The 12,484-nt window shown below is 39.5% G+C and overlaps 1 protein-coding gene across 1 annotated transcript; it reads left to right on the forward strand.

The window, feature by feature from the left end:
- The first annotated feature begins 139 nt into the window (after positions 1–139).
- Positions 140–12,133, forward strand: LOC143275851 (phosphatidylinositol N-acetylglucosaminyltransferase subunit C-like). Its single transcript, XM_076580142.1, has 7 exons — positions 140–286; positions 1,085–1,154; positions 2,802–2,956; positions 3,757–3,925; positions 6,842–6,989; positions 7,388–7,557; positions 8,835–12,133. The coding sequence occupies exons 1-7, from the start codon at positions 175–177 to the stop codon at positions 8,902–8,904; spliced, it is 894 nt and encodes a 297-aa protein (XP_076436257.1). The 5' UTR covers positions 140–174; the 3' UTR covers positions 8,905–12,133.
- Positions 12,134–12,484: the final 351 nt, after the last annotated feature.

Raw genomic sequence — 12,484 nt, forward strand, 5'->3', positions numbered from 1 at the left:
GGTGAACGAATGATCAACATTATCACAACTCCCTCATGTCTGTATTGTTGGCTCCATCGACGGCGAATAAATCATGTCCACAGCTTTTCTACTTCAGATGGCAATTGAACTGTGAAAATACCATACAAAATCCTTTTTGAGTGAAAAAGCAGTCGACAGGATTACAATGGTCACATGATCGTCAAGATGGCGGGTGTTCCAAAATGGAGAAAAATTTTGTACGAAAACCAAGGAGTTCCTGACAATTACGTTGATGAATCGTTTCTTGACGAGCTGAAAAAGAACCGTGAGTAGATCTGATGAATTTGCATCAGAAAATTCAAAGTAATATGACACGATAGACAATTTTGCTCACACATGCACATATTTGAATAAATTTTTATACAAACTTACAAACACACTGACACACACATTATGTGCACAAATGCAACCATGTACAAACGACCGTCTCCCCACATGCACCGTCTCCTTCCATGTATGGCACACACACACACACACACACACACACACACACACACACACACACACACACACACACATATATATATATATACATTCATGCGTGCACGCACGCACGCACACACACACACACACACACGCACGCACGCACGCACGCACGCACGCACACACACACACACACACACACACACACACACACACACACACACACACACACAAGTGACAATCCTGGTTCCAAAAAATGAAACAAAAAATTAATTAGTAAACTCAAGAAATAACTGTCTTCTCTGATGGTCTCTTGTTTTCTTTTTCATTTTACATGCAGCACTGACAAGTATTTCTTCTTATCATATCAAAAAGTCAAGACTGAAAAAGATTAACAAATAGAAGAGTGGTAACTCTGTCCATTCACAAGGTACGCAACTTCAAGTCAGTGCGCTTATACTAGTGATTCAAATAGCACACAGGTAAATAAAAGGTACATTGGAACAAACCCAGACAATTCCTCAAAAAGGAAGTGCTGGGCCTGTCCTTATAGTTATACCGATCATTTGACATGAAAAAGATGATGAAATATCTGCTGATCATTCAATTCTGCATTTTTATTGTGTTGTTTTATGGGCAGTGTACACAAGAACTTACTCCTATCAGACACTGTTGGTAGAATCTGGAGCCATCACCCAACAGCTAAGCAGGTAAACATGTGTACTGTAATTGTATTTTACTGTATTACCTATACATCAGTCACAGCAGTTTTCTCTGCATGGAATTCAGTCAGCTCTCTGTTGGAAATTTTATAGTTTGCCTGTCTTCATATGCATGAGTGTTTTATTATCAGAGTGGAATTTACCTCATGATTTTGATTGGGACAGCTCACTTGTGTTTATTTTTAATATTAGATCCGTACACTAAGTGCATGTTGCACACTAGATTGTGATTTATCATCACATCTGAAAGACTAGTACATAGACTGTTACTCAGGGTCTTGTGAGGGGGAGAGTTAACATTCTGTTCTGTGCAGACTCAAATGTGTGGATTCTCATTGCCTAGTTGGAATGTTTCCACTAAGCCATCAACTCCATGAACATGTTCCATCAGTATGGAGTTGCAAGTGTCAATAGATGTTTGTCTTAATTTGTTGGGTTTTTTTTTATGTGTTTTCATTGCTTCTATTGGGTTCTAATGCTTATTTGATGACTGCAGCATACTTCTGATTTTCAGACATATTTTCAAAATAGAAATCTTCTGTCAGGTAAAATTAGGAAACACTTGTGCCAGTTCTGACACTCAGCCTTTTTTCATTTTTTATGTTAATGATATAAATTGGCAAGAGGACATTCTATTGTCTGAGAAAAACCTAGTTTTTGTTCAGATATTTTCTTTCACGGTATCATTTCACTTGCGTTCCTTGCCTTTTACTGGCTGAAATGATTTTGATGGAATTGACAGCTAGTGGGAATTAGTTTACTTAAACACAGTATAAGTGTTGTGCTGGCATGTGAATGACTGGTGTGCAAGCACTTTGATTTGTCTCTGCAAAAGATTTGGCACAATAAAAGTGTATTTATTTTATTTATTGTTGCTACTAGCATTTATACCTGTTCAAAATTTTAGGTTTAGAGTTTTGATGGACCTTTTTAAGGTTACAGCCCGCTTTGCAGGAGAACATGACTTCAGAATGTAGACCCGAATGAAAGTTTTGTCATAGTGGGTCATCAACTGATTAAATAATGCTAATTACTCTAATTTGGAGAGTGTTCACTAATTACTCTAATTTGGAGAGTGTTCAACTTCAACTGGAACCTAGTTTGGTTGCTGGAGAGCGTGTAAGCCTAATGGGAGGGCAATTCGAACATTGCTTTTGAGGGTGTAAGCAGACAAAACTTTCCCTACTAGGATGTTACTTGGCCATTTTACATTCATATATCAGAGCAGAACAGACCCTTCAGCAGATTAGTTCATTTTTCGGGTGTTTTTTGGTTTTTTTAAAATTATTCAAATCTTGTGTTTGGCTAGGTCAGGTAGCATAATTTTAGGTTGCAAGAATGGGAAGATGGCTGCTGGAACAGAGGACGCTCTAGAGGCATGCAGATGGGAGGTAATGTACAAAGGGAGGTTACTAGCCATGATTTTTCTGCATGAGCAAGGTAATAGTTTGCACAGGACCAGAATCAGACCCCTGCTGGAGTCTACGCCAATAGGTCATGGGGGGGGGGGGGGGGGGGGGGGGGGGGAATCTTTCCAGAATGATGTTGATAATCATATTCAAACTGGATTATCATTGTTGATATGTTACTGTTGTTTTTGATGTCACATGATTATGATTATTATTTCATTTTCAGTGTCAGCATATTTGTGGTCAGCTTCATGTACATGGAGGAAAAGTGGTTGTCTCCCCAGCTGTTGGTACTGGTAACCTCCCTTGCGACACTAGCCCTGTACTTCGTCAACATTCTGGTGACTGACAACACACTTGAGGACCGGTCAAACAGAACATGTACGTTGACATAGGTGGTAGTTAAGTTCAAACTATTTGGTAATCTCTCGTTTTATGTGCATTATCGTTCACTAACTTGCATGCGCAACTTTGTTTTTTTTTTGGTTGTTGTCCTTTTTTTGGTTGTTGTTGTTTGTTTTCAGTGTGTTTATGTGTGTGGTTTGTTAGGTTTTTGTTGTTGTTCCTTTTCTTTTTTGGAGGGGGGTGGGAGTGGAGGGGGAGGGGGGCAGGGAGGGAATCTCTTGTTTTCCTTCCTGTTCTTTTTTAATTGTTGGGTTTTATTGTTTCTCATTGATTTATCTGGGGTTTTTTTAATTTATATTTGGTGTGTATAACATGCATATTTGCATATGTGGGAGGTGCATGGCAGAATTGGTTAGGCGTTGGACACACACACACACACAACACACACACACACACACACACACACACACACGCACACACACACACACCAAGCAGATGCCTGACCAGCAGCGTAACCCAACGTGCTTAGTCAGGCCTTGAGAAAAAAACAAAAAAAAAAAGAAAAAACAAAACAAAACATAAATACATAAAAATACTACTACTACTACTACTAATATTTATAAGGCACAAAATCTTGATGAAGTCAACTCTAAGCACGCGTGCGCACACACACACACACAGACAATGATGATAAGCAAATAAATGTAAAACATGCCCACACACACACACACACACACACACACACACACACATGCATAACAGATATATGCAACAAACAGAATAATAATAATATCGCCAGTGATGCTTGCTGATTACGTTATTGTCACTGTGAAAAGATGTGGACGACGTGAAGACGGCTGTGCTGTTCCTGGGCATCAGCTTCATTCTGTCCCCGGTGCTGGTGTCGCTGACGGAGACCATCAGCACGGACACCATCTATGCCATGACCACCATCATGCTGCTCGCCAATCTCCTCTTCCATGACTACACTGCCGCTCCAAACAGGTGGTGCTGCTGGAGAATAGGATTGCATTGACTGTGTTGCATTGCATTGTGTTGTGTTGTGTTGTATTGTATTGTGTATTGTGTTGAGTTGTGTTGTGTTGTATTGTACTGGTTGCCAACCTCCTCTTCCATGACTACACTGCCGCTCCAAACAGGTGGTGCTGCTGGAGAATAGGATTGCATTGACTGTGTTGCATTGCATTGTGTTGTGTTGTGTTGTATTGTGTTGTATTGTATTGTGTATTCTGTTGAGTTGTGTTGTGTTGTATTGTATTGTACTGGTTGCCAACCTCCTCTTCCATGACTACACTGCCGCTCCAAACAGGTGGTGCTGCTGGAGAATAGGATTGCATTGACTGTGTTGCATTGCATTGTGTTGTGTTGTGTTGTATTGTGTTGTATTGTATTGTGTTGAGTTGTGTTGTGTTGTACTGGTTGCCAACCTTCTCTTCCATGACTACACTGCCGCTCCAAACAGGTGGTGCTGCTGGAGAATAGGATTGCATTGACTGTGTTGCATTGCATTGTGTTGTGTTGTGTTGTATTGTGTTGTATTGTATTGTGTATTCTGTTGAGTTGTGTTGTGTTGTATTGTATTGTACTGGTTGCCAACCTCCTCTTCCATGACTACACTGCCGCTCCAAACAGGTGGTGCTGCTGGAGAATAGGATTGCATTGACTGTGTTGCATTGCATTGTGTTGTGTTGTGTTGTATTGTGTTGTATTGTATTGTGTATTGTGTTGAGTTGTGTTGTGTTGTATTGTATTGTACTGGTTGCCAACCTCCTCTTCCATGACTACACTGCCGCTCCAAACAGGTGGTGCTGCTGGAGGATAGGATTGCATTGACTGTGTTGCACTGCATTGTGTTGTGTTGTGTTGTATTGTGTTGTATTGTATTGTGTTGAGTTGTGTTGTGTTGTATTGTACTGGTTGCCAACCTCCTCTTCCATGACTACACTGCCGCTCCAAACAGGTGGTGCTGCTGGAGGATAGGATTGCATTGACTGTGATGTCTCCATGAAAAATTGAAACTGATTTACTCTATTGTATTGTGTTGTACTGTATTGTATTGTGTTGTATTGTATTGTATTATATTGTGTTGTGGTGTGTTGTATTGTATTTTATTGTATTACTCTTTGTCACAACAGATTTCTCTGTGTGAGATTTTGGGCTGCTCTCCCCAGGGAGAGCACATTGCTACAGTGCAGCACCACATGTTTTTAAAAAATGTAAATACTTTTTCTGTCTGCAAGCGTATTTGTTGTCCTGTCAGTCTGTTGAGACAGTTCTGATGATGATGTCAGAGAATCGACATCAACTTTTTGTTTGGGGTATTTCTTTTTATCACAAAAGATTTTTCTGTGTGAAATTCGGGCTGCTGTTCCCAGGGAGAGTGCATCACTACACTACAGCACCACCCATTTTTTTGGTATTTTTTCCTGCATGCAGTTTTATTTGGTTTTTTTCTATTGAAGTGGATTTTTCTACAGAATTTTGCCAGGAACAACCCTTTTGTTGCCATGGGTTCTTTTACGTGCGCTAGGTGCATGCTGCACACGGGACCTCGGTATATCGTCTCATCTGAATGACTAGCATCCAGACCACCACTCAAAGTCTAGAAAATATTGGCGGCTGAGCCGTGATTCAGATTCTCTCGCTTCCTAGGCGGACGTGTTACCTCTAGGCCATCACTCCACTTGGCTGAAGATGCAGACATGATCACAGCAGCAACCCATCAGTGCTTGACTTCTTGTTTATATCATTCTGTTGTCAACCTACGGACATGCTGAATGGATTTTCTTTTTTATTTGGAAGATGCGCTTTTTCAAGCACTTTCAGAGTCAGTAAGATATGTTAGTCCAGAGCTTTCTGAGAGGAAAACATTTATTTTGTAAAGCCTGTGATTCTTTACTTTGCAACAGTTTTGGCTCATTTGTATGGTTGGTGATGTTTTCTTCTGAAAAAAAAAAAATCTTTTTGGTGTCATATACTGTACCATGTCAAACTGATGCAAACTAGGCCTATGGTTTGCTCTGTTTGGCCAAATTTCGCGCGGCTAACAGTGAAAAGACGCCCCTCTTAGTCTGGCCCGCTCTTTGTTGTAGCTCCTTGTTTAAAGCCTGTGATACTTTTTTTTTTCCCCACAAAATTTGAGTTCTCTGTCTCTGGACCTTGTATTTGGAATGAACTCCTCTCGCTTCGTCAGGTCTCCACACTCAGCTCTTTCAAGTCTGGCCTGAAAACCCACCTCTTCACAAGATAGCCTCCCACCCCTACCTGTTCCTTGTATTCAGTTTCTTCAGTTTTAGAGTTATGCGTGCGTTTGAATGACTGGTGTGAAAGCACTTAGATTTGTCTCTGCACAAGATGCAGCGCTTTATAAATACTATTATTATTATTATTATTAGTTCCTTTCAAAACATCTGTGATATTTTGTGCAGATTTTGTGGTGTGTGTGTGTGTGTGTGTGTGTGTGTGTGTGTTGTTTGTGTGCATGTGCGTTGAATTCTGCAAGGCTTTGTGCAAAGTGTGTGATGATTCATGAAAGTATCTCTCTGTCTCTTATACACAAACACACACACAAATCACACACACACACACTCTCTCTCTCTCTCTCTCTCTTTCTCTCTCTCTTTCTCCCTCACACACACACACGCGCATGCACACACAAACACACGCACACTCTTTTTCTCTCTCAGTCTTTCTCTTTTTATTTCTCTCTACCCCTCTCACTCACTCACACACACACACACACACACACACACACACACACACACACACACACACACACACACACACACACACACACACACACACACACACACACACACACACACACACACACACACGCTCATTCCTCCCTCCTCCCTCTCCCCACCCTCCTGATATCAGACAAGCGACAACCTGTTGCAGGGTGCCGGGTGCCTTGTCACTGAGTGCCGCCATGTTTGCGTCAGTGTGTTTGGCATCTCGTCTCCACACACCGTGGCATGCCTTTGCCACCGTCACCTTCTCCTTTCAGCTCTTCGCCCTCTGGCCAGTGCTGCGCTGCCGCTTGCAGGTAGGTTTGCTTTGTAGGGCATTGGTGGGTGGGTGTATTTCTGAACCGTACAGTTTTCAATATTGTTATTCTTTGCAATTTAAGTATATTCTTTATTGATTTTGTTTGGGGGTGGGTGGGGGGTGGGGATGGGCACATTCACACAGAGGTACGACTAAAATGGATGGACAGTCATAAACGCACATATCTATGAAAGCTTCAGTTGTAATGTTGCCATAGAAACAGCACTACAGCTATGATAACTCGCACACTTTTCTCAATGTTTGTTTGAGTATGTGTATGTTCGTGTATAAAAGATCTTTTAAGAATAGATAATGAAGTTTTTGTGTTGAAACGAGTCATGTTTCCTTTGTCAATTGACTTGAAGTTTAAAGATTCCTTCTTGTTTTTTTCTCCAGAGATATTTTTCCATACGAGGTCAGTTATCCATGACGACAACAATTACAGCAGCCACATTCTCAGCCCTGGCTTCCATGACGACAGTTGGTGCTGTCCTGTACGCCGTCGCCTTTCTCTTCGTCACGTTTGTCTGTCCAGCCTGGCTGATCAGTTTGCAACGCTTTAAAAAGTCAGTATTTCATCTTATCATTTTTTTTTTCTAACTTTCCTGTACACTGTTGCTTTTGCCTTTATCACGTTTGTCTGTCCTGCCTAGCTCATTCAGTTTGCAATGTTATGAAAAGTCAGTATTTTATTTTATTTTTTTTTTTTTAAACCTTCCTGTACACTGTAGCGTTTGTCTTTTTTACAATTGTCTGTCCTGCCTAGCTCATCAGTTTGCATTGTTATAAAGAGTCAATATTTTATTTTATTTCTTAAAACTTTTTTTGTATTTTCTAAACTTTTGACATCTAACTCTGCCATATTATAGTGTTCTTAAATCATTAAAAGAATTTTTTTTTTTTTTACAAGATTTTTTTTACTCAATGATTAAAATATCAAATGAATAAACAGTTAAATAAACAAAGCAATACTGAATATGGGACACTCATGAGCTTGAAAATCATGAAAAATTGTATTTGCTAATTTTTTTTTTTTTTTTTGCACAAGGTGAATATAAAGAAAGAACAGATAATACATAAATACACATGAGGTTTATCATGGGAAAGTATTTCTCAGCATATATTATTGATTATGTTGGAATGTTATTCTTCTTTAAGGTAAATTATTGGTTTGGAATATCTCTGTCTGTTTCTGAAAATATCCGTTTTGCATTTGATCTTTGAATTGTACTTTTCAATCTTGAATCTGATGCATGTTTTACACATTAATTGGAAGATAGCAGTATCGTTTATTGATTGTGAATTACTGATTATACTCACAGTTCAAGAAGTGTAAATTTGTTGTGAATTTTTATTTTTAATGCTTTGAGTTGTCCGATAGTAGCTGTATAATTAATTTAGTATTGTTGATTTATTGTGATTTGTGATGCTTTTGTGTTCATGATAACCCTGTTAACGTTCTGTATCATTACTTTCTGTAAGAATTCAGATTGTAGATATTTGTTTTATATCAGTTACGGTATTTAGATCATATTATGAGAGTCATTTAAAAGAGAGGGAGATATTTTAGCCTGGAAGAGAAAGAGATAGATAAAACTAAAAGATAACGAAAGTTAGTAATAAACTCAAGAGAGAGAATGTGTGTGCATGCATACATGAGTGGGTATGATGGTGAATATGTGTGTGCGCCTACGCTTGTGTGTGTGTGTGTGTGTGTGTGTGTGTGTGTGTGCATGTGCGTGCATCAGCAAATGCTGTAAAGATTTTGATATGTGAGTTTTAGGCGAAATTCTCTTCAAGAATAAGGTTTGCTTTCAATTCTTTGTTTGATCTGTCTTTCCAGTAACATATACGGTCCTTGGGATGAAGCTGAAATCAAAGTGGAGAAAGAGGAAGAGAAAGAACCAAGATGACAACATGTACAGTTATGACAGGTTCCAGAATATCTACCTCTGCAGTGCACAAAACTTCAGCAAATAGCACCAAAATACTTACGGGTTGTCTATGGTCTTGAGAGTTTGTTTTCAAAAATTCTATCAGTAATGTGCATACGGATTTTGGACATTTCCATTGTATAGTTCATAATCATGTTTTTCAGCTCCAAATTTATAATTCTGGTTCATTTGTCCCAGACCCTCAAAATAGGATACCAGTCAGCTGAATGTTAGTTTTGATGAAATCAGTCGTCGTTTGATGGCACTGTTTGCAGGCTGCTCACAGATCTGCATAAATCTGCAGTTTTGCAAATATGCATTAGCTTGTGGAGCTAGCTGTATTATGCAATGGGATCGTCTTGGGTAATTACTCTGATCATGGTCTATGCAAGCACCAGAATTGTGACGGGTGCAATAGCCGAATGGTTAAAGCGCTGGACTTTCAATCTGAGGGTCCTGGGTTCGAATCTCGGTGCACCAGGTGGGTAAAGGGTGGAGATTTTTCCGATCTCCCAGGTCAACATATGTGCAGACCTGCTAGTGCCTGAACCCCTTTGTGTGTATGCGCACGCAGAAGATCAAATACACACGTTAAAAATCCTGTAATCCATGTCAGCGTTAGGTGGGTTATGGAAATAAGAATATACCCAGCATGCGCCCCCCCGAAAATGGAGTATGGCTGCCTACATGGCAGGGTAAATAAAAAAACAAACAAACGGTCATACACGTAAAATGTTACATGTCTGTCTGAGTGTGTATGTGTGTGCGTCTGAAATCTGATTGAATGACACAGGAAACGAATGATGAGCGCCCAGCCAGTGGCAGCCGTCAGTCGGCTCTACCCAGGTAGGCAGCCTGTGGTGCAAATGTCGCCGTGTATGTAAAGCGCTTAGAGCTTGGCCTCTGACCGAGGATAGGCGCTATAGAAGTATCCACATCAATCAATCAATCAACTGTAATTACACTGTAAATCTTCGACTCATTCCACATACACACTTTTGCAATGGGCTGACTTTAAGTCAGCTGTCTGTCGTTTTTACTCTCTCTCTCTCTCTCTCTCTCTCTACCTCTTTTTGTTTTGACAAGAAGTATTCAGTGAGTGAAATGCTACTGTTCTTCTTGGTTTGTGGGCTGTAACTTCGTTGTTAATTTGTTTTTATTTTGATCAACATTTATGTGTATGTCAGTTTTTACCTTGCTGTAAAAGCAGCACTACTCCATTTTGGAGGGTAAACTGTTGAGGTCTAACAGCAAAATCTTAGAGCCCAAAACACAGAAAACCAAAAGTTAAGGAGACTTGTTGACACAGTGAAAAGGAAATGAATGCATTTCTGATAAATAATATATATATATATAGAGAGAGAGAGAGAGACAGAGAGAGAGAGATAGAGATAGAATTTTCTTACAATCTCAACCATATATGTTAAAAACAATGTTGTACCAGGAACAGTCTGTTGATTTTTATTGTGTTGATGTTTTATTCTGCATGTGTGTTGTCTGTATCTTCATATATATGTGTCTCTTATAGGTACTTTGTTGTATTGAAAAAAAAAAGTTGTTTATGCAGTTACATTCTATATTTGAACACTGGGCACTAAAGATATGATGGAACGTTAAATAAGTGGTGCTGCATGATATTCAAATCTCTGTTCATATTTGTCTGTTGGTCTATTAGGACTTGGATGTTTTTGTTTTTGGTACAGACGGGCGCAATAGCCGAGTGGTTAAAGCGTTGGACTGTCAATCTGAGGGTCCCGGGTTCGAATCACGGTGACGGCGCCTGGTGGGTGAAGGGTGGAGATTTTTACGATCTCCCAGGTCAACATATGTGCAGACCTGCTAGTGCCTGAACCCCCTTCGTGCAAGCAGAAGATCAAATACAGACGTTAAAGATCCTGTAATCCACGTCAGCGTTCGGTGGGTTATGGAAACAAGAACATACCCAGCATGCACACCCCCGAAAACAGAGTATGGCTGCCTACATGGCAGGGTAAAAACGGTCATACACATAAAAGCCCACTCGTGTACATACGAGTGAATGTGGGAGTTGCAGCCCTCGAACACAGAAGAAAAAGAAGAAGTTTTTGGTACTTTGCTCCTTCACCACCAAAACTGGCTGCAGCTGTCAATCCTTGTTACAATGTGAAAAATGGTCCTTCAAACATCAAATCAAATCAAAAGCACTTTATTAATCCTCATGGAAATTAAGTTGTGCAGTCACAGGCTCGTTGTAAACGCCAGTATAAAATTATCATGCGCAACATAAAAAGAGATTAAAACTTAGTCAAATAAAATTTCCCAATAGCTGACGATAGACTACCCCCCTCCCCCCACACACATACTCATGTTATACAGTAGGGTACTGCACAACAATATTTACAAATGAAAACATCCAACAAATAAAAGGTAGGTATATATTAATAAAATGACGTGCACACGCGCGCGCGCACACACACACACACACACACACACGTTAAGACCATAAGATATACATTTATAAAAACATCCAGGGAATAAATTGTATATATTAGTAAAATGCACACACACACACTCACACACACACACATACACATGGATGTAGGCACGTATGCACACACATAACATATGTCATGCCAATAAAATTAGTACATTAACATTAAGATAGATGAAATCCAAGTAAAATAAGAAAATATTTAAAAATCACTTCCGGTCACACACAGAAATGCTTGCCCATGCTCACCCACTCAGTCCCACATGCACACGTAATGTCTGCTCCCATGCACTCGTCTGCTGGTGATGTTGACTGAAATCGTCATTGGTGGTGCACTGTCTAGTTGACTAAAGTCACCTGTGGTGGTGAAAGTTAATCACTTTACAGCTGAACTTTGGTGAACTGAGGTCAATGTGGCGTGAATCTGATATGTAGTTATACACTAAGTGTAGTTTTTAGTGGTGCAGTTGATTTTGCTGAACAAAAGTAATGCCATCTCAAAATAAAGAACAGAGACTGACAACCCGAACTGTGAGGTGAGAGATTTTCACAGGACAAGCACACTTGTCAGTGGCAATTAATTGGTTAAAAGAAGAAATTTGTGTCTTGATAGCATAATGCTTGAAGTGGTGTATGTGACAGAGAAGGAGAACAAAAATGATAAATATATATATAATGTTGATATGTTAACTTTATTCTGTTGCTTTTTTTTTTCTTTTATGATGAAGAGATGCTCAATAAAAGTACTAAACTGAACTATGTGTTTATTATATTTGAACATTGTGGGCATATTTAAAATTTTTTTTTAATGAATATCTTACTCTCCAGAGAAACTGGCATCTTTTTGTGTGTGTGTGTGTGTGTGTGTGTGTGTGTGTGTGCAATGCACATGTGTGATATGGAATATGTTTTCAGTTATTTCACACAATATATACATCTGAAATGCTACATTTGCAATGTTTTTCAAATCACATTTACATTTGTGTTTATGACTCTCTCTCTCTCTCTCTCTCTCTCTCTCTCTCTCTCACTCTCTCATTCACTCACTTAGACTCATATATGCAGAGAATATAACACACACACACATGT

This window comes from Babylonia areolata, chromosome 31 (genome assembly GCF_041734735.1).
Source record: "Babylonia areolata isolate BAREFJ2019XMU chromosome 31, ASM4173473v1, whole genome shotgun sequence".
NCBI lineage: Eukaryota > Metazoa > Mollusca > Gastropoda > Neogastropoda > Buccinidae > Babylonia > Babylonia areolata.